The 25,185-nt window shown below is 30.8% G+C and overlaps 3 protein-coding genes across 16 annotated transcripts in view; 1 reads left to right on the top strand and 2 right to left on the bottom strand.

Annotated features, from left to right (window-relative positions):
* Positions 1-10,348, bottom strand: part of LOC100741055 (NGFI-A-binding protein homolog) — a 23,336-nt gene extending 12,988 nt beyond the window's left edge. For 3 of the 12 annotated variants that reach the window (XM_024372513.2, XM_033324841.1, XM_033324840.1), the window contains exon 1: positions 9,317-10,348. In XM_024372513.2, the coding sequence (XP_024228281.1) occupies positions 9,317-9,629 (313 nt within the window). In that variant the 5' untranslated portion in view covers positions 9,630-10,348. The remainder of the gene's footprint in view (positions 1-9,316) is intronic. The other 9 variants (XM_024372511.2, XM_024372512.2, XM_033324839.1 and 6 more) reach the window with 5 other exon arrangements.
* A 2,044-nt stretch (positions 10,349-12,392) lies between these two features.
* On the bottom strand, positions 12,393-20,558 carry LOC100747915 (protein Daple). 2 transcript variants are annotated; one of them, XM_003485820.4, is made up of 24 exons: positions 20,384-20,556; positions 19,622-19,730; positions 19,398-19,486; positions 18,999-19,308; positions 18,814-18,927; positions 18,577-18,737; positions 18,414-18,495; positions 18,157-18,335; positions 17,782-18,035; positions 17,361-17,695; positions 17,001-17,282; positions 16,532-16,638; positions 16,265-16,456; positions 16,035-16,185; positions 15,742-15,924; positions 15,386-15,673; positions 15,113-15,313; positions 14,887-15,032; positions 14,716-14,808; positions 14,537-14,600; positions 14,347-14,455; positions 14,161-14,267; positions 13,574-14,071; positions 12,393-13,533 (listed from the first exon to the last, which is right to left on the bottom strand). In XM_003485820.4, exons 2-23 carry the CDS (start codon positions 19,670-19,672, stop codon positions 13,835-13,837), a joined length of 3,735 nt encoding a protein of 1,244 aa, XP_003485868.1. In that variant the 5' UTR covers positions 19,673-19,730; positions 20,384-20,556; the 3' UTR covers positions 12,393-13,533; positions 13,574-13,834. The 2 variants fall into 2 exon arrangements, with proteins under 2 accessions (XP_003485868.1, XP_024228362.1); XM_024372594.2 differs by lacking the exons at positions 12,393-13,533; positions 13,574-14,071; positions 14,161-14,267; positions 14,347-14,455 and having other exon boundaries at positions 14,541-14,600; positions 14,712-14,808; positions 20,384-20,558.
* A 368-nt stretch (positions 20,559-20,926) lies between these two features.
* LOC100740934 (mitochondrial intermediate peptidase) lies at positions 20,927-24,420 on the top strand. Of its 2 annotated transcripts, none has more exons than XM_012394295.3 (11): positions 20,927-21,091; positions 21,407-21,650; positions 21,744-22,006; positions 22,106-22,292; positions 22,367-22,446; positions 22,531-22,719; positions 22,813-22,954; positions 23,035-23,373; positions 23,460-23,681; positions 23,766-23,996; positions 24,080-24,420. In XM_012394295.3, exons 2-11 carry the CDS (start codon positions 21,513-21,515, stop codon positions 24,371-24,373), a joined length of 2,085 nt encoding a protein of 694 aa, XP_012249718.1. In that variant the 5' UTR covers positions 20,927-21,091; positions 21,407-21,512; the 3' UTR covers positions 24,374-24,420. The 2 variants fall into 2 exon arrangements, with proteins under 2 accessions (XP_012249718.1, XP_003485811.1); XM_003485763.4 differs by having other exon boundaries at positions 20,961-21,111.
* Positions 24,421-25,185: the final 765 nt, after the last annotated feature.

Raw genomic sequence — 25,185 nt, 5'->3', positions numbered from 1 at the left:
AGTGGAAGAAGCAGTGGCGGCGGCGGCAGCGCGGCGCGGCGGCAGCAGCAGCAGCAGCAGTAGCAGCAGCGGTTAGTATTTCGCTTTTTACTGGCATTGTAATCAAGGAAGGGTTAGGTGGGTTTTTGTCTAGTGCCTCTGCCGCCGCTTGGACAAAACACCGGACAGATGGACTGAGTCGCCGTTTCGATCCCCCTACCTTACCTTTCTGTCCCTTTCTCATTCTTCCCTTCTCACTTTATCTAGTTCGTGCTAAAGCTTTTCCTCCTGTCTCTGTTCTTCTTCTTCTCGTTCTTCTTCTCCATAGTCTCTCCCCTTGGTTTCTTGGTTATCCCTCTTGGCTATCTCTATCTCACCGAACAGCCCCTCTTTTTATCTTTCTAATCTGCTAGTCTTCGTGCACCACCCTTTCTTCATTCTTCCTTCTTCTTCATCTTCGTTGGGGCTATATCTGCCAGTTTTACCTTACCGTTTTCGTTCCCTACAGTTGCCCTTCTCAGCTCCTCCCCCCGATACATACGAGCACCAGGCATCGAGCTTCTCTTCTAGGATACTATTTTACTTATCCCCACTTTTTACCTACCCTCTCCTACAGCCGACCAATGGTTAACTCCCCTTCGACGAGCAGGAAGGAAAAAACTAATTTGCTGGTCAACGATCAGGCAACCAGAGAGAGGGAGATGATGCCAGGGAAAAGGACATATAGAATATAGAAGATCTTTTAACGAGGGAAACGAACGATTTCTTCGGCTTAAGTGTTGTGTTTGGTTGTTAAATTACGTATGGATTTTTTATTTTTGACGTTGTCTTAGTTTTTAATTGGAAAAGTTCTTGTGACCGTTGATTGGGCTGATACATTAGTTATAAAAATATTTCTCTCTTGTCCAATAATTTAGCGAAATTTTTATGATTATTGGTTGCAGTAATAACTAACAATGATTTATCCACCAACTTGAACATATATAATCAGCACTCTATCGTATATAATTCGTTCAACCCATTCATTAGCAGAAGTTTCGACCATAGGCATTGAAAGGTCCCTGCGACATTTAAAAATGAGGGGTAGAGCACCATGTGTGTCGAAGGAGGCAGGATTAGAAAACATATTGTAAATCGGTATTTTCGGGGGCAGCAATACCTCGGTCGAATTGAGTTGATTGGTTGAGCATCGTTTTTAAGCTCGCAGGGTGGGGCCTGAATTCCATCCTTCTTGCAATGGCCAACCTCCGTCGCTTTTCCATCCCCTACTGTTTAAAACTTCTCTCCCTCCCTTAGGTGCATTTTAAAGTATGGTCGACTGATTTTGTGCCCGCATGCCGCGCCATCGAGAAAAAACTGGCAGTCCGTTAAAATTGCAAAACATCACGACACGTAATCTTTATTTGGTGGCGGCACGAAGCGGGATGAAATCTCCTCGTCGTTGTTGGGAACGGTTAAGCTGTCGAGTACGATATGCTATTTAACGTGTTTCATTGACATTATTAACCTTTCCACGGTGCGTTCAAAGTATTTAAATTGATTTGTATACTTTTATACAATTATTATAAAAATATATTATATTAAAGTAAATATATTCGATGTATTCAGTAATACTATAAAACTAGATATATTTGATAATAAAGTTAACTGCTATGTAGTTTTAACTATTAATTAACTAATATAACTTAATATAAAGTTTTTGTATTATATTGCAGAATCATTTGCAGAATTACTTTATTAAATGTTAGTAAAATTATTGTAATATCAAAGTTTATTATTCATAATCTAATAATATTAGTACACTATAGAATTTGGAAGAAGTTAATATTTCAGGAAAAGTATATCAAAACCAAAAATAAACATTCACCAAGGTTTGAATAATGTAAAAAGGAATGAAACGAAATATGAAAAAAGCGAATTATAAAAACAGCTGTGACGTATGCTCGCATCGTATGTGTTGAAAAAAGTAAAGAAACTCAAAATGAAATATGCAAAAAGTTAAATGATTAATGTAAATTAGTAGAATATGTTTTTAAAGGACTTTGTTTCAACATCATGTATTGCAGGAAAGATTTTGATATTAATAAAAGTAATTGCACTCAGCTATTAAGAACATATATATTGATAGCTAATTATCACAAAAAAATTTATACGATAAACACGAAATTTATTTTCTTTTCTTGCAACATAGGTAATTAAAGATTCATCCAGTCGAACAACTTTATTGCTCGTAAATGTACCCGATACTTAAAAGACACTCAATATATTATGTAAATTATCTAAATTCGATAAATATATTGGTTTAATAAATATACGATTTGTTTTTTAATCTATACATTTACATTCACAATATTCTTAATTTATTCTCATAAGCACTATTGAAAAATTAAAAAGAATACTAGAAGTACATATGCGTGCAAATATTAAATGTTTTTTAACAGACGCTTGATAGTGAAATGAATAAAATAACAATTGTATCTGACGATTCGAAAAATTCTGGTTTGATGCATTTCTTTGACTTGGCAGAAAGTAACCGGAACGGAAAAGAAGATACTTAATCTAAGTTTCTGTTCGGAGAAACGATGACGCGGCCGCGTAGTATGGCGCAAAAATAGACAATCCCGACCAAGAAATAAAATGCAGAAACTCACGGTGAACAAAATGAAAGAGTTCGGAGGTCGACCAAAAAGATCGGCGTCCACGTAGCGAAAACAGATTGGATAAAAAGTCGCGCGACAGGCTTCCACCGAATAAACAGGATAAATCTGGATTCCTTCGCAAATAGCGATGAGTTTAGCGATATACTTGCATGATAATCGTTTTTGCACCATATCTTTCTACCTGAATGCAACCCAACTAACTGAATCGACATTGTGAATGCAACTGACCGAACGTTTTAGTAATACATAATAAACAGCATCTATACCTAATTTGTTCTAATTATTGCACGTGGATAGACAAAATATTCAGAATATTCAAAGCAATTCATTTTAAAAAGATTGACAGGAATCTTTTTTAAACAGATCGACAAACTTATTATATTATAATCGATAAAAGTATAATTATTCATAACTATTTATTTAACTTGATAAGTAAAGAAGTATGAATGTTTTTCCGTGAATAAAATAATAGGAGAATAAATGAGTTGTTTAGCAAGCGTTTTTAGAGGATGGGAAAGATATACTTGAAAGAATCAAATGGAAATCTGTTTAGAAATAGTTGTAATTATGGAAATGCAATATTTGTAGAAATGGATAAAAAATAATTGGGTTTGATTAATGACAAAAGATTATCTGTTTCATGTCTCATTAATACTTGTGATATTGTCTGTGAAAATTTTTATGAAAATAAATAAAATATTTAATTTGGACTAACTGAATTTTTTGGGTAATAATTAAATATTTTAAATCAATGAATATTGTTAATATTTTCTAATATTATAATATCAATATAACATTAAAAGACCAATCTGCAGATAAATGAAACAATGAAATTAATCTTTAATACAAATATAAAAGAATGTAAATATTAAAAAATAACGTCAATTTAATTAGAACATTCGCTTTCTATTTATTCAAAGGTAATATAAAAAATATCTAAATCTCGTAAACCTTGGGAGAAACGTTCCCACGGGCATCCTGTGAATATAGAATTTTTTAGTAAGTTTTTTCTTAGGCCCAGTGAAGACGAAGCAAAGGGTTATAAGCAAAACATCAAGGGCTAATTTTTTTTTAAATGAGAGCGTTCGCCACTTTCTGGTCACATGCATATAACCTTCGCACGCAACATTTCAACTTCTGGTCTTTCTTTTACCTCACATTTACATTACTTTTTCGCTAGACAATGTAATGTTATCGATAAAAAATTAGGATATCATAGAGATTGTATTGTAATGAAAAATTGTGCGTGTAATGAAAAATTAAGTTGCGTTATCTTTGAGTATGCTGAATTGAAATCATATCAAATGTTTGAATTAAAATTATGTTTATATTATCTCAGACTAGATCAAGTAAAAGAATTACTGCAAATGGCGAAACGACCATCATAATCTTCTGATCTAAAATAAGTGGTAAAACATATTATATCGTATTTCTGTAAAGTAAATTAACTCAAATAGTCAAATAATTTGTTCTAACAATCATAAAGTCGTACACATACGAAAAAATGTAATAATAACAGCAATAACAATGTTACTTCTTTCGCTAAAAAAGAACCAACCAAAAAAGTAGAAAAAAAGCAACTTTACGGTTTTCCCGTGTTCATCCAACTTCAACAACATTCCAGCCGCAACGTAACACGTCGTCCAACAAAAAGAAAGACGAGCAAACGAACCAAGTGTACGCGTTCGTATACATATATGTACGTTTCCCGCTACCCAGCCGCTCTTCTTCTCCCTTGGATCGCAAGGTTGAAGACTGATAAAAACTCAGCAGAAAAACTTCTCTATCATAGGGTTGGAGGGGGATACCAACGGGGCTGAGGGTGGAGGGAAAAGTGGTGGAAGCAAAAACAGCCTGAGAAAAGAAGAGATCAGATATAACGTCGAGGAACCCACGGGGAAGAAAGAGGGAGCACACGGTTCCAATAGAAGAGAGGAGGAAGAGACAAAGAATTCTTTCCGAGCTATTTGTTTTTTTTCGTTCGTTTTCTGCCTCGTTCTTCTGGGTCAGGCTTCTTCCGAGTTTTTTTTTATGCCGTCGGACTGATGGAAAGGGTGACGATATGCATATGTTTGAGGCGGAGGGCTGGACCAGTGAGTCCGGTTGTATCACTCGGGAGGATCAACGTATATTTGTATATATTTTATTCTAGTTAGGTTCTTCATGGGAGTGTTAGATCGACAGGTAAGGCAAGGACGCGACCGCGCATCACTTTTTGGGATTAAATCTTTTAGAACAAGAAGGGATAAAAAAACGAAAGAGTATGGGGATAGGAGTACGAGAGAAAATAAGAGGGATTTAAGCGTACCCCTCACGGTGGTAGACTGAAGAATTTCTTGCCTGTTAATTTATTCGCGAACGAGATAAAGGTCGGATGGATTCCTTCCTTGTGGGAATATTCTGAATATGTACTTCGTTCTTATGAAGGACCGAATGGCTTACGAGTTTCGATAGACAAACCGTTTTCTAAGCGATTGATTGTCTTTGGATAGAAAGGAATATTTCTTAATCCTTGACTGCTATGGTGAAATGAAAATAACTTTCTAGCAAGGCTTTGAGGTATAATCGAATGTAAAACGTAAATGTGAATCTTTCTAGGCAAAAATGGGGCTCAGTCTAATTCAAAATTACCGAGCGTGTCGCACTTGAATACCATCTGTAAAACATCTTAAGTATTTCAAAAGCCCATATTAACATTTAAGAATTAAGTTCAACTTAAGAACGGAAATTTTTGTACGCTATATAACTAGATATGATACTAATTTTATCAGGTGTTCAACTAAATATGTCAATGACTGTATTATAGAGATAGTGAATTACAATATGGAAAATGATTAATGTATCGTTAAAGAAAAAAGGTTTCATATATTTTATATCATACTCGGTATAATAGGAATTCGTTTCTAGCATTTTAAATGTCGGATCAATATAAATATTAGCAACGTATACGCAGCTGCTTATTCTAACGAGCTCTTTCATTCCGTTTGTGTACTCTGCACGTCTTCTGAACGAGTTTTCTGTGCATACCTCTGTTCCCGACGTTAAAGAGATGCCTGAATGTAATCTGAATACGATCAAGAAATTGTGCGATCCGTGGGTGGATGCACTCGAATGCGGGTTAATTCGACAAACCGGAACGAGAACTAGAGCGATTTGTGAAGATACGGTGATATAAAAGAACATAACCCTTTTTTCTGTATAATCCTTTGAAAATGAAAATTGTGTTGCTGAAAATTTAAATAAGAAAGGTAATAAAAAATTAGAAGGTAGAATTGAAAGTGTCATTTTAATGATTCTTATTTATGGCGAGTTTTAATCTTTCAATTTTCTAACACAAATTTAAAATTTAATATTTTAATAAGAAATGAAGGTAATAAATGCAAGTATGTATATCTTTTCATCTTTGATTACGAATATTAATTAAAAATAATAATCATCTTTTACAACACTGGGAATTATACAAAAATAATATTATTATCTCAAAAATAAAATTACTTAATCGATCTTAATTTTTCAATCGTCGATTAATATTTGTATCTGCTTGCTTGAATAAGGAACAATTAGGTGCAATTAAAATATCAAAGTTTTCTTTTACGACGATATCAGAAATTATCAAATTTTATTTTCGCAATTGTTAATTGAAGGACACCATATATGCACGACATGGTATCAAAGGGATAAAATTAAATATGTTTTGTTTATGATACAAAGAAAGGAGATAATCGTAAAATAAGAAACCGGGCAGGTTTGGGAATGCGAGCTATGGCTGCTATCGTAAAGACGTTTAATTTGAAAAAAATTCTTGGCTCGATAAGTTCTAAGTAAGCGCGGGAATCCGGCAAACTTGCCGTAAAAAGTTGAAGATTTTTTGTTAAGTTGCATAGCGACAGAGCAGTGAGCAAGTGGCTGTTTTTACACGAGTTTCGGCCTCAAATTTATAGCGCGCCAAATTATCCCGGTGTTTCGAATAGGCCGCGACAGGCATGCTAATTCTAAGCAAACGGTCATTCAGTTTGTTTGAAATTAAAACACGAAAACGTAGCGTCGCGTTCCTCCCATTACTTCGATAGGACAGAAAACTAAATAGTAAAAAATATAGAAATAAAGAACAACTTAGGTTAAATCTAAAAACAAAAGACAGACTTAGCCTTTCTATTTCTCGAGAATTATAAGTCGTTCGTATGACGAAAAAAGGTAAGTATGTATGTACTGTGGGACCTCCAGTATGCGAAGATTTACTGTTTAAATGCTCTATTACTATTATGCGGATTTCTTTCCTCCAATAGTGCTTTATTATCAAAATAAATGTGGACGTGTTGTACATCAATAGCAAAAATTAACAAAATTAATTAATAAAATAGTTAAAATTTATAAAAATTATTGTCTCATTAAAATATTTAAACAATAAAAAATTCATACTATTACTATCACTATTACTATTACATTTACTATTGTAACAAAAACCTAACTACATATTATAGTATAGTATAATAAAAAAGTTAAACGTTCTTTTCTTGTCCAAAAATCTTTATGCCTTTTGATCATTGCTTTAGGTAATTTTGATTTTTTACTCTTTATGAGAATAACAAGTGTTCTAGAATTACAGACACATAAATAATTAAAAAATATTACATTTACATTATACCTTACTCTTTGCAATTGTTCTTGCATTATTCTTTTTGAAATATCAGATAGTAATTACGAGGGAATACAAATGTTTAGTAGAATATTACACACATTATTATATATATATCGAATAACAATCCGAAGAGTTCGAAGATTTCTCAAAGATGAAAATTAAAACTTCCTTATGCAAACAATCATATCTTTCCATTAACTGAAATACTAGAAGTTCTTCAAAACACAAGCATCGCAGAAGCAAATAAAGACCAATTCTTTCTCCTCTAATTTCATATTTAGGAATTACTAAGCAATTTCTAATGCGTAAGGCCGATTCGATTCGTATAATAATTCTCTTCGATGTTTCGACACGAGGCAAGATAAGGGAGGGAAAAAATGGAGCAAAAGAAGCAGAAATTGAGAAAAAGGCAGAGGAAGGTAAGAAAAAGAGGAAGAGAAAGGGAGTGGAAAAAGAAGGAGCAGCCATTTGCAGCCAGTGGACCAACTGCCGTCTTCGAGAGATATCCTCTCTCGCAATTTCAACTTTCGGAGAAACGTCAGGCAAAACCGCGAAACCAGCGCTTTTTTACCATTTAGTCTGCAATGGTCAACTCAGCGCTCGCGATCGCCTTCTATACTGTTATATCCTCCTCCGTTGGCTGTTTCGTCTTGTAAGAAACTGACAAAAACCGTTCTCGCAATAGTTGCTCACCAATGGCGGAAGAAAAAGCGTCTTTTTGCACGGCGCGACGCTTTTTGTCCGCTTCCTGAGTCATGCCTCTTCCTACCCAGAGTAGACAAAGCACATACACTATGCGCGTAACTGTGTATCTTTGCGCTCTGTATACGTGTATCTCACAGATCGTAAAAATGGAACTTTTTCAGCGAGGAAATTGAGATATATAATATCAGGTTAGGCAAGGGATAAATAATTGTAACAATCGAGATACTGTTGGGTTATTACGGCGATAGACGTTCGTTTTTGTAATATCCGTAATTATAATTAATAATAATCGTATTTTGAGGTGAGTTGCAGTAGATTATACAAAATTAATTTCTGAGATAATTTAGGGATTTTGCAATATGAATGATGAAGTTTGCTCTTGGTATGTATTAGGAAAGTTAATTATAATAACTTGAGTGATACTAATATAAGTACTTACATGTGTAATATTTTTATCAGAGAAATAAGAAACAATTATCCTTTTTTATCAATAATTATTAATTGATTAATGCCTTTGAAAAATTCATTACTTCAAGAGTAGCAAGTTTTTTTTTAAAAGATGTAAGTAAACGGCGAAAAGAAATAAAAATTGAAATAGATAAAAATGCATGAATACTAATGAATATTTTTATTATTAAACGATGACGAAAAAGTCAAATTTACATGAATTATAAAGATTCAAAGGTGCAATGACTTATCGGCCATTTATTTAACAATAACATATTGTTTGAATAAGTTAATGCAATTTGCTTTAATAAATCAGTAAGAGTCAATTTTTAGAAAATCTTTGTTTTGGTATTTAAAGAAATATTAAGACTATGTTTACAAATTTGCTACTTATAATTAATATTTATCAAGCAATCATTCAGGCATGTCAAGCTATTGATACTAAACACTATAATACTGTAAGAATACTATTTACGATAGTGATTAGACTAACAGTGTACTTATATAAATAAAATAGTATTTTTGAAGTATCTCGGTACTCGAATTTAAAAAATTATAACATAATTACATAAATTACAAAGAAAGTACGGCATCAGAAGTTAATTGAAACCGATGCGATCATTTTCTTAATCATCAATTTTGTCCAAACATGTTACAAACAAGAATTTAAATTTACTATCATTTTTCTGTTTTAGAAGAAAAACAAGATAACCTTACAGAAAAACAATTAAGAATGAACATTAACCTCTGTCAATATTTGCATGAAAACCTAAGCACATACCAATAAATCTATTTAAGTACATAAGCATATAATCTCTGAAAAACTATGAAACATTTGACATTTAAACACATAAAAACCATAAATTTAATATAGCTAGAAACTTACGCGTGCCGTTGATGTTTCTGCTGAGTATCTTGGGCACAGCAGCGGTGACACCGGAAACGGATGGAACAGTAGGGACAGTAGGGATAGTGGACAGCACGGCAGCAGGCTGCTGATGCTTAGTTGGCGGGCTCGCCACCACGACCACGGGATTCTGTATGGTGCAAGTGGCCGAAGTCAGAGCACCAGAACCACCGACACCAGTAACCGTGTTGGTCGGCGCCGATGCCACTGGAGAAGATGTACCAATACCGCAGCTTGTTGTTACCGCCGCTGTCGTCTCCTCCGGCGTAGGTCCAAGCACACGATTCTCCATTTTCAACTATTAACTCCACTTTCCGTTCTTTCCTCCCAAGAGGATCGCACCGAGGCGTTACCTCCCACGATACTCACTCACTGCACTCGAGCAACAATGTTTGACGCATTCAAAAGTATCAAAAGATGTATACATTTATGTTATTATTACATCTCCAGCACGAAGAACACGTCATAAGACAATGTTAGTGAGAATTGTTCGAGCAAGTTAAATGATTATATTTTAACATTATCGACTGATAGGCCGGTGAAAGTGTAATAGAACGATTAAATAAAATAGCGAGGACACCGAACGATTAAGATAACGAAGATACCGGTAAAAGTGTAAAGAAAGATTATCAGCTAAATATGAAAAACATTTTTAATATCTAAAAAGTAAAAAAAAGAAAAAAAGGAATATAAGTTGTACTCTTATAAGCATCGATGGAATTGGTGGCACTTGGAACGCGTGTGAGTGCAATCGTGCAAATCAGTCTAATACAGTAACTTTCTATGGAACAGTTATTTGTTAGATATTCATCTCCTTCAGAAGCACCGATAGTCTTTTTTTAATGCAATTGCGTAAACTTATCGAATACGTGTGTGTATGTGTTCTTAAATTAGTATTATTGTTAACCGAGAGAAACAAATAAAATAAAGGAGATCGTGCTAACACTTCGAAAAGCAGCAGCGAGACACTTAGAACGATGACGCAGTGCACATTGCCGGCCATCGAGTGATTCCACTACGTGTCTGTGCTATGCCCCCTCTACTCAACTACACAACGTGCAATATTACCCCCACCACTGCCATATTCACGTGCGGTTATCCCTTCCTTCAACGATTCCCCCACCATCTTGAGACAATGAGAAACGATGGACACTACTGCGTTAACCAGAGTACGTAAATCTCAAATTCTTCCGCTTCCCAATTCCCACATTAAGGTAAATAATAAATACATTTGTCTTTTTGAGCGTCCGATTTATATTTCACTTAAATTTAATGTTCTGTTTCGTTCAATAAATTGCAGGCTATCGGATGTGACAAATAGAGTTAAGAGTTCGTAAAAGTATTAAAGTTGCGAATGATTATAAGTAAGAATAACGCGCGAATATTGGTTCCCGCGCGTTTGAAAGGTATATTATTTCTTTCATTTGAGGTTAAAATATTATATTGACTTGTTTAAGTAATTAATGCTATTGCTGAAGATAATTATAAAGAAAGTTGTCAGATAACAATTTAATAAGATATATCAACAGGTAAAGTGTTGAAAATTTGACATTTCATAATATTTTAAACTGTTGAATTACTTCTGTTTTATAACAATCAGCATTAGAATTTAGAAACAACAAATACTCTCAACTTTTAATAAATCCATACCTACGGTGTATTGTATTGTGTTTTTAAAATAAATACACAGTATTCTTCTGAATTAAAATTTGTTGAAAGAACTCATTTTGTTCAACAAAAGCTTAACGCTAATAAAACATGGAATTATTGTCCATTAACTCAGTTTTTATTTCAATATTTACTATTATAATCTAATTAACCTGCTACTTACGCGAATTTTCATAGATTTTTCTTAAATTCCCAGGACGTTGAATGAATAATATTCGTGATAGTTTAAAAAATCTTCCAACGATCACCCCATCGGCTAGTTTTATCATTTTCTCTACATAGGTAACTACATGCTATCTGTATATGTAGAACATATATGCCCCTCCTTAGACTATGATGTCGATGCAAAAAATGTCTCCCTACCATCCCTACTATCTTCACTGTCCTGGTAAACGAGTGGTGGTAAAAGAGACAGAAAGAAGATGCGTTGTAAAAAGCTATCTTACCGCCCCTCGACCTATGCAGCCCCTAGAAGGAACGTACGACCTCTTTACTTCACCATTGGTCCGCACACAGTCAACATTTTTGCAAGTTATCTCTTACAATTCCTCGAATTATCCATAAAATTCGACTAAATTTTTGCTAATTTATTTGACGAGAAAAAGGGGGAAAATTCTGAAGGAATAGTGGTTCCACGTAGAGGTAAAAGTTAATGGATTCATACTTTTTATTACTTTTTCGTTTTATATGATAGAATATAATAGAATAAAGTTAATATTTTGTAATTAGTTAAATAATATAACAACAATATACACAAGAAATGATATTAATAAATAAAAATAAGCGATAAAGGATAAAATTAAAGATTGGGAAAATAAATTATATTTACAATTAATTTTCTTATTAATATCAGATCTTGATATCATATTCCTAGATAACTAAAAGTGCTCTACTTTATCACTACTAAAAATAGAACAAAAAATGAAGAAATAGAAAAAGCATCAAAATATATCAATTATGTGTACAATTTATTTTCTTACCATTACCATTTCTCACGATGGCGGTAGATGATTCTTCATTTTTTGCTTGGCATCATAGTTCTTTTACTAGTCTAGTCTGCTACTCTTGCTTCTGCCAGCCTTATTTTTACACCCATCCACCCACTACTATTATCACCGCCCTCTCTGTTCCTCCCTCCCGCCATACTATTCCCACTCCATTGGCCTACCTTTACCGCGCCAGTGGAAATAGAGGGAAAGATTTTTATTCTCGTAAATGGAAAAACCAGGCTGGAGAGGGAGGTTTTGCCAGTCAACCGCTGCTGTGAGCGAAATTTTTTGCTTTGCCCCTCGTCGTCGACAAGCTCGTCGAAGGGTACGTTAGGAAAGACGGGGTTGAGGAGTCTGTTGAAGTTTATCTTGCAGATAGATTATATTGTTTGTTTGGATTCTTATCTAATAAAGATTTATTTATTGAATTATGCGCCAATTACACATTAAATGATCACATTAGTAATATAAAAACTTGAATATTTTTAACAATGAAATAGAAAAATTTTTGTTAAATAATGGTTAAAGTAATTAGTTATAATTAATAGTAGTTAAATAGTTATATAAAATGAAGAAATATATAGTAAATATCTTATCCTTCTAAATTCAATTTATAAATTCTACTATGCAGTATATATATGCTCCTCTATGTTTAATGCTCTATTTTTTTCTAACAATACGAGTTGAAAAAAGAATATTAACATCTGATTTATCGATCACCGACATAATTCCTTGGATATGCGTCATATGCAAATTTCTGAAGCCTGAGAAATAATTTAGGAAGGGTTTGAACAGACGGTGGTCAGCTTTTTTTAGTCAGAACCTCTTGTTCCCAACTCGGAAGAAAATAACAAAAAATATTGAGTTACGCGTTCCCCCGACGATGAAACTCGTGAGACTTTCAACCGTGAGACTGTATCAAGGTGCACCATTCATTTAACCCATTAATTTCTTCAATATTAAAAACCTAGTGAATAAAAGACATAAAAAATTCTCTTCTTCATCGTTATAAAATATATTGATTAAATATATATTCTGTAACAATCAGAAATTTTTAATTTGTTTACTGGTTTTGTAAAGTTTTATATAGATTATAATATTCAATAACGTTTGCAATATAAAACTGTATCCAATTCAAAAAATACTTCTGAAGATGAAAGTTTTCTTTCTTATTAAAAGAAATATATAGAATGTACAGTATTGTGGAGAAAGAAGTAATTAAGTATGGTTAAAACAATGCAATTTTTTAACATTTATAATTCTACTATTTTACGTATTTTATAAATGCGAAGGGCAGTAAAATTAATACAATTAGTTAACGACTGATGGTTAAAAACTAATTGTACATTGACAATATTTATCGAATATTTAGGTCACCTTAATGCTATACATAGTTGTTACACTGTTTTCAAAAGAGAATACTCTCGCTTTGTTACTTATAGATTGATATACACATATATAGCACATTATTGGTTATTCATCAACCCTTTATAAACGCGCGTCAATATAAATGCATAAGGTTATGCTAATAACCTTAACCTTAAATAATAATAATAAAAGGTTATAATAATAATAAAACGTATTAAAATTACCAAATATTTAAAATAAATATCGAATTTCAAAATAAATTGATAACTTATATTACCCTCATACAAAACTTTCTAGGAACTCGCGAACACTTATATGCGTAAATTAGTACTATATGTCTTTTAAAACATTGGACCATTTATACGGATTTATGCAAAACATTCATTGAATTAAAAAGTAAAAAAATCGATAAAGTACAAAATACGATTTTTTTTTCGTGGCAAGTACACAAATAGATGGAAGCAGCGTAAGATCATACACAACCATATTCGTACCACACTTGATTACCTACTTTTGAATCTTTGTCTACAGGAGTTTCTATAATTGTTTCTTCTTGCCCTACATCCTTCATTCCACTATTGTTAAGATTGTTTGATTCGTTTATAACTGCTGATACTTTATTGTATATCAGAACCGGTCGTGGTTCTACTTGCACCTCCGATCGCGAAGTTTGTTCCAATAATATAGACCGTCTATCATCTCCCTGTTCCTGTAATATTTATTTCAGATATCCGAAAAATATTCCACTAGAATTAAAAGATAAAAAGATCATAGAACTGTAAATTAATAAATTCATACTGGTACGGTAGTTGATGGTGGTGGAGAATCATCAGTGTAATACACTGTTCTTCTAGTCCCTGGATGACCAAGAGACAATGTATCTGATCCAAGAGCTCTAGTTGATCCTTTAATTGATTTCATAGAATTGTTTTATTAATATTCTTTTATTTTTAACTTATACGTTTCTAATAAGATCATATTTACCTGCTAAACGGTGATCTTCTGTACTAGCGTCAGAGTCATTTCCACCAGATTCTGATTCGTAAGGTTTTCCTTCTGAGTTTTTGAGATCTTCCGCCCAAGATCGCCGATTCTAATTTATGCAGAGTTTAAACATAAAATTTATAACATTCATTTGTTTTTGTATTAGATGCTTTTGTATCAATTTGCTTACCTTATTGAGAAACTCAGATCCAACTTTTCGAACTCTTCGAACGAAGTTAGCTCCAAATCCTTTTCTTCAATACACATGTAAAGAAGGTATATTACAAATTAAGAAAGTGTACAATTAAAAATATATATTTTAAATTTTTCATAATAAATAAAATTGTATACAAAAGTAAATGGACTTACTTTTTTGGAGTACAACTATCTAACTTTCTATAATGTTCCATTATTTTGTCTTCCAATTTTTCTTTTTGTCTATATAAATGATTCACTTTGTCTCTGTAATAAAAATTATCGCATTAACATATTAGCTATCATAGGAATATTATTTAAATATTGTCATTTTAAAGTACTAACGTATATATTTTTTCTTCCATGTGATAATGTTCTTTATCTTCAAGAGAATGAGTCAAAAGTTCATGATATTGGCTAAACAACAAAGTAATATGATCCATCAACGACCGTCTATCATTATCTAAGCCGGAATTCATATGCAATAACACCTAAAAGGAAATGTGTAAGATAGCAATAAATATATATTAAATGCATTATTAAATAACCCAACATAAACATTTGTTAGTACCTCACATCGTTGATTTAATTTATTAATTTGAAGTTCTAAATTAGAACATCTTTCATCTCTACTGCTAAGCTCGCCTTGCATTTCTGTTAACTTAAGGCTTAGTCGATTCGTTTCAATTTTGTTTTTCCTATAATCCTCTTGTAAATTTCTATACTCCATTTTCAATTTTTCTGTAGCAGTATACAGATTTCTAAAATCATCCTAAAATAATTAAAAAAGTAAATTCGTAATTCAATACAATAATAGTACCTGCCTTTAACATTTGTTTACTACCTTCAGCTTTGAATGTTCTCCTCTCAAGTTATTCAAACTCTTTGCATCATTCACCAATGATTCCTTTTCAGTTTGTAATGTCTTATTTTTTCCTTTCAATCCTTCATAAGATTCGCGTAACATTCTAACTTCATTTTTTACGTCTCGTAAATTTGACTTGAGAGCATCGTGTTCGTGAAAAAGATTTTCATATTCGTTATTTAATTGTTCGTGCAAAGATTGTAAAGTGACTTGATCATGAACCAGTTGGGTGTATATTTGTTGATGAGCACCGCGTTCTTTCAACAACTAGAATAAAAAATGTAATTCTCAATATTCAAAAACATATTTAAAAAAAATTAATTTCAAATACTTACTTCTTCTTTTTCAGCAACAAGTTGTGAATTTGCAAGTTGCAAGGCTGTATGTTGTGCTGCTAAAGAATTATTTTGAGACTGTAATGTTGTTATCTGTACTTGAAGTTTCGCATTTTCAGACAGGAGATTTTCCGATGCTACTTGTGCAGCAGCCAATTTCACATTTAAATGTTCCTGTTCTTTCTAGAAGTAAAAGTAAAAAATTATATTGTATATCATTATGTTTTGTAAAATTATGAAAAATATCTTTTTACTTTAATTACCTATACTTTATCTGTACGGCTTCAACATACCTTGAGTGCTTCTACTGTTGCTTCTAGTGTATTATGAATATTATTAGTTGCATTATTCTCGGAATTTGTAGTTTCAGATACTGACTTTTCACAACAGCAGGAATTATTTGATTTTCTTATATAATCGACGACTTCCGGAATTTGCGCGATTCTGTAATTATTAATTAATAATTGACATTTAGTAGCTTCTTTCATATTAAACTTTGTTCAAGAATTTGAAATTTCATTACTTTTTAACAATATTATCCAATGGCAATGACAACAACATGTTATCACTGAGTCCAAGTTTTTCTAGAACTGTATATAATTGTTGAGTATTCAATTTTTCAGCTACTAAATTCGATTGCAGAATTTCTAACGTTTCCCTATCAATAGCTGCTCGTGAATCAAGCTCCTTACTAGATCTTTCAATTTCTTGTAATCTAAAAATAAATAATTTTGCAAAAGATATTCCTATATTAAATAAGCATATATATTTCATGTGAAATACTTTATACCTTGAAATTTGTGTAACAGAATCATGAAGTTCCTGTTCAAGTTGCATTACTTTCCTTTCTAGAACTTCAATACTATTTGTTGCTTTATCTAATGCAACATCTTTTTCCTGAAATTTATTTCGTTAGGTAAAATTTAATTCAATACTTTAAAAAATTAAAATTATAGAATAACTTTTAACAGAAAAATTAGAACATTGTAATTTAGAATATAAACTGAAATATTATAGAATAATATAATCAAAGATAGAGCCACTCAAATTGACTCTCGTGGACAAAGACACCTGTTGCTCCCGCGGACAAATGATGTTGACAATTTTTAAAACAAAACGGTGACAACAGTGATAAGGGAACTGAGCTTATACATGCGTAACTTTAATTTAAAGTAGTAGTTTTAAAAAACTATAGATTAAGAATAAAAAATCACAGAACAATTAATCACTCCAGTAAAAATATCTTATAAAATTCATACTTCTATTGTTTCTCGATATCGATGCACATCGCGCTGTGCTATATCCTTTTCTCGTTCTACTGCCACAAGTTTTGATTCAAAATCAAGACACTTGGAATTAATTTCTTTTACGTTATTTTCTATAATTTTTAATTCTTCAACTTTTTGATTGACAAGCTCTAAACTACGTTCTAAATCATCTGCTCGTCTTTGTACGCTTTCCAATAAAGACTGAACTCGTTGTTTTTCTTTCACTGCTGTGTCGCAATTTTTTTCCAGTTCTATCATTTTCGTATGTTGAGTCTAAAAATTGATAAACAAAAAAAAAAACGTTAAATATTAAAATATCAAGATACCATACATAGAATTTTTATGATATACTTGGAACTCCTGTTGTTGTTTCTCGGATGACGTCCTTTGATTTTGTAATGAGTTCTGCAATTTTTTGTTTTCTTCGAGTGCTTGCTTCCAAACCAATTCTAAATCCGAATTTTGTTGTGTTAATCTTTCAATATTATCATTTAACGATTCGATCTTCAATTGCAGCTTCTTCTTTTCTTTTTCTAATTCCAACACACGAGATGAATTTTCATGAAAGGAACTTTCTTTTAAGGAGTCTATTAAATTAACCAATCGACGATTTTCTAATTCAAGTTTCAAAGCCCGTGTTTGTGCATTATTTGTCAATTGTTCAGACAGCCTATTATCAGTATGTGCTAAATAATATACAAATCTACATTATATTTATATACGATCGATAAATAAGGTGTTAATGTATATTAAAAATAATTTTCCTTATTACCTGGTTCTTCAGAATCACTTATAGAACTATCTAAGGCAGCTTCATTTGCGGCAGCTTTTGTTAATTTATGTAATTGAGTGTTTTCTTCAATTAACTCTTGATATTTTTCTTTATCAGCCGCACGTTCCAATGCCATGTCATTCACTAATTGTTTAAATTTAAGAATTTCAGACTCGAGTTCCAGTACTTTATCTGCCCTCCTTCTCGATGAATTTAACTGATCCTCTAGCATTTCCCTAGTCTCTATCAAAACTCTAAAATAAATGAGATAGGGTGATATTTTATATAAAGAAAATATAATGAAATTATATTCGAAATATATGTACAATATATGCTATATACTTATATATACTAAACGAAATATATCTAAAATACCTATTATCTTCACGTAGCTCCTCTATGCGTGTTTTATAAAATTCTATATCTGTAAGTTTTTCTTTATATCTTACTACTTCTAATTCCAATCGATCGGCACGATCTGCTCTTTCCATTACCGCATCTAATTCGTCTCTATAAGACTTTGCTGTGCGTGCTTCATGCATTAATTCTTGGTTCTGAAACAAGAATAAAAATTTATATATTATTAATACTTACTAAAAAAATTAATATGTACAGGAAATATGATGCTTTACCTCTTGTCTTAATTTGGTTAATAACATCTTATGGCACTCGAGTTCTTCTTTACATTCCAACAATGCTTCTGTTTTTTCTTCTCTGCAAATATATCACAAAAAAAAAATAGATTAAGCATAAAAATAACTAAAAATATATATACATAAAAGAGATAATATATACAATTCTTGTCGGTGTTTTCTAACTCTCGATTTGCAGTCAGCCAATTCAACTGCATAGTGATGATTATCATCACGTTCTGATTTAACAACAGGGTTAGATTGTTGCACTTTGTTTATTTCTTCAGCTCCCAAACCTCCGTTTATAACAACATCCCTCCATTTCTGTTATATCAGTAATATTTTATACATTCTTAATAAAACATTTTGTTAAAAGATAATATTGATAAAATAAAATTACCTGACGATATAAATCTAGTTCTTGACTAAGCACTCTCATTTTTGCAAATAAATATCTTATATCTAAATTATCCAATGAATCTTCATTAATAACTATGTTTTGATGATCTGTGACCTAGTAAAGTATTGTTAAATTTTGTTATCACACTTAGTGTAGACAATGATATAAAAATCTAGAAAACATACCTGTTTAATACATTCTACTATTGCAAGTTGAGTCTGAACATTTAATGCTTTTATATTAGTGATAAATTTTTCTTTGTTAGGACACTGTACAGCACAACCAAGGAGTAATAATAATAACAATTTCATTTCACCAATAAATGATTGCGGCTCCTTGCCTAAACTTATTATATCTGGTAACTTCAGGATTAAATGACTTAATTCTTCTTCATAAAATTGTTTCATATTATCTACTACGACTTGTAAGTTTTTCATGCGAGTTATTATATTTCCTTTTGAAGGTATTACTGCATTATACAGTGGTTCTGGATCTCTATGAGATATAAAACATGTAAGAATACTAAATATAGATTTTTGTAAGAAAAAAAGTCAAGACAAATTTAAATACATAGAAATACTTACATTTGCAAATATACATTATGTAATAATACACCATCCACCAAATCATTGTAATTGCTTAATAAGTTAGGATCCTCTAAGCAACTGGCGAACTGTTATATAAAAAAGTATATTTCATTAACTAATTCTCATTAATAGGATTAATAATAATAGTCAAAAATCTTTTAAAACTAATATCATGAATCATAGAAAATAAATCATAAAATTCTAGGAAATAAAAAACTTACCCATGTTACTAAAGGTCCACGCAATAGATCATTAATTTCAGAAGATGCCATTCTTACACGCTTTCACGTTAATTATTAAGACAGTACTTAATAAATAACACTACCATTTCTTCGTATAGAAAGATAAAAATATGTAATGTTAGTTTGCAAAATAGTTGAATATGAGGTAGAAAAAATATTAAATTTTTTAATACAGGATATGTACTCGAGAATGCATTTAATTCTTTCGTAGATGAAATATCTATGTATAATACTTTTTAATTTTACATTTCCCTAAATTTTAAACTTGGTGAAGTGTAATAAATTATATAATATTAATTTCTTTAGAAGAATTGTACATTATATATGACAGAATATATTAATATATGCAGACAAATTTAAAAAGATCATAGTTTTATAAAACTAAATATTTTTTTAAGTTTGCAATTTAGGTAAAAAATAAATTATCGACATATAATTAATTGTGCATCTGTGTATATACATTAATATAATTGAAGGATTTTGTTATTCCAAGTAACAAATTATTAGCCTCATAATTAATTTCAAACGACGCTAATTAATTTAATATTTCAATAACTTTATCATACAAGATTTCATCTATTCCTCGATATTTATTCAGTAGTCACACTTTATGTATATTTTACTATAGATGCAACTTAAAAGGGAATATAACCACATAATTCTATATGCACATTCGATATAAAATATATCGTTTCAATTTTACAACAGAATTATTTAATATATTATCGATATTTGTCGAACCTTATGAAACATTGTGTGATTTTTACAAACACTAAATTAAAACGATCAAGTATTTATGTATTATCTGATATTAGGTTACGGTTACACTGGTGCGTATTCGAATGACTAGCTCCTCGTTCATATACATACTTCGACCGTACATGAACAACAAAATGGATGGATATTTGGACGAACAGTTCTGTGGTACATACTATATATATAAAATGGACATTGATTCGTAGATTCTTACTATCTCATGGACAATTCTTTTCGTGGACAGTCCTATTAAAAGTGATAGATTAGAGCGGGAAAAATGAAATCTTTATTTTAAAAGAGGAGTATATCATAATTTGTTTCAAGATCTGTTGAATCAACCGAATCGATTCCAAGAATATTTTAGATTGAATATAGAAACATTTTTTTATATTCTATGTGGGTGGAACTAAAGAAAAATTTAATAAATAATCGAGCAAAAAATTTAAATTGATTTGAATAACATATACGGATAAATACGGATGACATTGGACGACCAATGGCGAGCAGTATAATGTACAACCATTGATTTTAACGCGTTTGATTCGTTGATGAACGAATATAAGCTACACTGGTTACTAGAGTGTATTCGGACTTTCAGACTGACTCGGATAACTATAGTTCGGTATGATATAAATAACGTAACCGTGGTAGGGCTCTGGCTCTGATTGTAGCCTTAATTATAATAAAATCATCGTACGTATAACCTCTTGCATGTATGTTATTGTTCTTTAATAGGAATTTAATTGTAACCTTATCTTATTCTAAATTTTGAAAATATCTGTCATTTTATTAATACATACAAATAAAAACAAGTCAAACTATCAAACTAATTACATATATGTAACATATAATAACTAAGGCATATATGTATATTCGTGAAACAAAGTTATAACGATTTTTTAATAATAATTCTTTTTATTTTTTTATATTTTTATATTTTTCTTTACATTAGCATACTGCTTTTTATTTTTTGGATAAACGTCCCAATTTCACGTTTTATCATTACAGCATGCCAACTGATTATTTGAATGTTATTTGAAGGTTTCAACTTTCATTATTTTTGAATGAACATTATAATTTCTACCAGTATAAGATATTTAGTAGATTATGAAAGATGATTCAAGTATTAAGAAAACAATTTTCAAGAAATTATAAAAGACACAGAAATGTTAATACATGGTCATCTCTAGCAACAGCATTCAATTCCATTAGTAAAGAAAAATATGGTTTTGATTTCTTAAAAAAGGAAACTGTGAGTAATTTTTATTTCTTATGATACCTATAGCTATTTTAAACAATATATTAAAAGTTTTAAAATTCTTCTGTATTGCTATTGTATATATAGGGACTATTTGGAATACCTGAGTTAAAGACATCAGAAGGATTTAATATTTTAAAAGACCAAGCAATATCTCAAACAGATGCACTTATAACAGAATCTATAAGTCAAAATAGAAAACGAAAAATGGTGGAAATTTTTGATGATATGTCTGATACATTATGTAAAGTTGCAGATTTAGCAGAGTTCATTAGAGTTGCACATCCAGAAAAGCAGTTTGTTACAGCTGCAGAGAATACTTGTCTATTTGTTAGTGGTATTGTAGAGAAGTAATTACTTTTTTGTAAAAACTATATAATCAATCAATATTTATATTATTTTTAAACACTATCTTTAAATAATATGAAAATTACTTAAAAATTTGTCAGGTTAAATACTCATCGTGAATTGTATAATGCATTAAAACATGTTGTGTACAATGGAGATACTCAAGAAACATCTCTAGTGGATAAACATGTTGCAACATTATTCTTGTCTGATTTTGAATTATGTGCTATTCATTTACCAGAGTCTATAAGAGAAAAAGTTGTACAGTTGAATTATTATACGTTACAAGTATATATTATAATATTACATTGTATTACATTATGTTTGTCAACTTTTTATATGATTGTATTTTTTGAACATAGGTAGGCCAGAAATTTATGGCAGGTACTAGTAATCCAAGAGCAGTAGATGCTAATTTTGTTCCACTTAATGTAAGGCAATAGTAAGTATTGCAATTAAATAATTTTGAAAATAACAACGTATTTCTTTCATATGAGATTTGAATATTTTTTTAAATGTTTCACAGTTTCACACAGAAAGATAATAAAATACATGTTCAAGGACTTTATGTAGATTCTCCTAATAATCTTGTTAGAGAAACAGCATATCGTATATTTCTATATCCTGATGAAGAACAAGAATATCTTCTACAAGAACTTTTGAACTCCAGACACATTTTGGCTAAACTATGTGGTTTCCCATCCTATGCTCACCGGTAGTTTCAAACATTTGTTGATACAAATGAAATTAATTAAAACTAGTTAACATTAGCTATATTTATTATGTATTAAAAGTGAATAATTTATAGAGCTGTTAAAGGAAGTACTGTAGAAAGACCTGAAGTAATATATGAATTCCTTAATATTTTAAATAATAATCTAAAACTTAGAGCAATGCAAGATTTTAATGAGATGCAAAAGATGAAAGACGCTGAATCGCCTGTAAAACAGGTTTACCTATAAATTTATTAAATTATGAAAATAAATTACACTATCTTCTGTTTTTAAACATTTTTATTTTTCGTATGTAGAAAATAATGCCGTGGGATACAGCATATTTCACAACAAAAGCAAAAAGGACTTGGTTGAATATGTCCATTACTGAATTTGCTCCATATTTTTCACTTGGTGCTTGCATGGATGGCATTAACATATTAATACAAGCATTGTATGGCATTCGATTGGAGTATGTACCAGTTTTATGTGGTGAAGTTTGGGCAAGCAATGTACATAAAATTGCTGTAATAGACGAAAATGGAGAGGTTTTGGGTTATATATACTGTGATTTCTTTGAAAGAGAAGGGAAACCTAATCAAGACTGTCACTTTACCATTAGAGGTGGAAGGCAACTTCCAGATGGATCTTATCAAGTATAGCTTAAACGAATAAGAAATATATAAAATATAAAATATTAATTTAACAAAATTTTAATCACTATTCAAATATTTGATTTCAGAATCCGATAGTAGTATTAATGTTATCATTGCCAGTTCCAACATGGTCAAAACCATGTTTACTTACTCCTGCTTCTGTAGAAAATTTATTCCATGAAATGGGCCATGCATTACATTCTATGTTAGGTAGAACAAAATACCAACATGTAACTGGAACCAGATGCAGCACAGATTTTGCAGAGGTTCCAAGTGTTTTAATGGAATATTTTGCAAGTGATCCAAGAGTAAGTTATATTCTTGCAACTTAGATAATTATTAAATGAATTTTATTTTTTTGATCATATGACATGTATTATGATATCTATTAGGTTGTATCCACGTTTGCTAAACACTTCCAAACTTTGGAACAAATACCAATAACATTATTAGATAAATTATATGCCTCAAAGAACATATTTTGTGCTTCTGAATTACAAAATCAAATATATTATAGCATGTTAGATCAAGTTTATCACAGTGCCCCATTAGAAAAGCCATCAACTGAAATTTTAAAAGAAATACAGGGTAAATACTATGAACTTCCTTATGTCGAAAATACAGTACGTATTTTTTGCCATTTTTAATTTCTATAATAAAAGAATCTTCATTTATTTATGTTATAAATTGAAGATTTTATTTGCAGGCATGGCAATTAAGATTTTCTCATCTAGTTGGATATGGTGCGAAATATTACTCCTATTTAGTATCTCGAGCAATTGCTTCTTGGATATGGCAAACATACTTTCAAGCAGATCCCTTCAATCGAACGGCAGGCGATCGATATCGAAAGGAATGTTTAGTACATGGAGGTGGAAAACCGCCTTCTAAATTAGTATCTGACTTCTTGAATAAGGAAGCTAGTGCTAGTAACTTCGCAAAATCTTTGCTTTTCGAAATCGACATAAAAATGGAGCATGTAGAAAAATTAAGAGGATAAGAAGGCCGATCGAAAATAACATTTAGAAAGGTATCTTTTCAAAAAAATAAAATATTTATAAACTATTTTTATAAAAGTAAAATAAGATTTTGTAATAAAATGCTTATGAAGTATGATACATTTAAAATAAATATTTCGATCATAATTCTAAAAACATAAATAATTTTATAATATGATATGTTATCTTGTAAATAAAATGTAAATAATCAATGTATCATGCAAAAAACATAATTTGAGTTTTTTTCTTTTATTTTATTACAAGTATGGAATCTTACCCTATTTACAATCTTGATAAATCTACGTACGATTACACAAAAATAAGTTTTTCAACGTAATACAGAGGAAACGCAGTATAAGGTAGCTTATAAGAACATTCAATATTTATACAATTTATTGTTTAATATTGTTCAATTTCAAAACAATCGTTGACAATTTTGCTTTAAATAGTAAAAAAAGCCTTTTAGGATATTGTTAAAAAATATTGAATAAAATAAGAAAATTCTAGTATAACAATAATAATTTTTTTTCTCTGTTTCTTAAAATGACTTCTGGTATGAGTTTACCATGTACTGCGTTTGAGATGATTTTAATTTATATTAAAACTCTCCATCAGGACTTCCATTAAAATTAGCTAAAGATTCATTAACATTCTTTTTCATGTTTATACAAAATTCCATTAATAAGCTATTTCGTAATTACATCGACGTAAAACGACTGAACAAGCCACTGGATGATTCAAATCTTATTGATAGTATTAATAATATTTCTTCTTCAATCGATCTCTACATTACGAAATTCTGTTTACTTTTTTT

This window comes from Bombus impatiens, unplaced genomic scaffold (genome assembly GCF_000188095.3).
Source record: "Bombus impatiens unplaced genomic scaffold, BIMP_2.2 scf_0080, whole genome shotgun sequence".
NCBI lineage: Eukaryota > Metazoa > Arthropoda > Insecta > Hymenoptera > Apidae > Bombus > Bombus impatiens.
Note: the sequence above shows the minus strand (reverse complement) of the source record. Positions and strands in the feature narration are given on the sequence as shown.

What these genes read in the sequence shown, in the direction of transcription:
- LOC100747915 (XM_003485820.4), bottom strand. Translation starts at nt 19,672, where the DNA reads ATGGCATCTTCTGAAATTAATGATCTATTGCGTGGACCTTTAGTAACA. An exon ending in AAGTGATTCTGAAGAACCAG is followed by an intron (nt 17,696 to 17,781) that starts GTAATAAGGAAA and finishes TATATTATTTAG; the next exon opens with CACATACTGATAATAGGCTG. An exon ending in GATAGTTGTACTCCAAAAAA is followed by an intron (nt 14,601 to 14,715) that starts GTAAGTCCATTT and finishes TGTGTATTGAAG; the next exon opens with AAAAGGATTTGGAGCTAACT.
- LOC100740934 (XM_012394295.3), top strand. Translation starts at nt 21,513, where the DNA reads ATGATTCAAGTATTAAGAAAACAATTTTCAAGAAATTATAAAAGACAC. An exon ending in TGAATTATTATACGTTACAA is followed by an intron (nt 22,293 to 22,366) that starts GTATATATTATA and finishes TTTTGAACATAG; the next exon opens with GTAGGCCAGAAATTTATGGC. An exon ending in CTGAATCGCCTGTAAAACAG is followed by an intron (nt 22,955 to 23,034) that starts GTTTACCTATAA and finishes TTTCGTATGTAG; the next exon opens with AAAATAATGCCGTGGGATAC.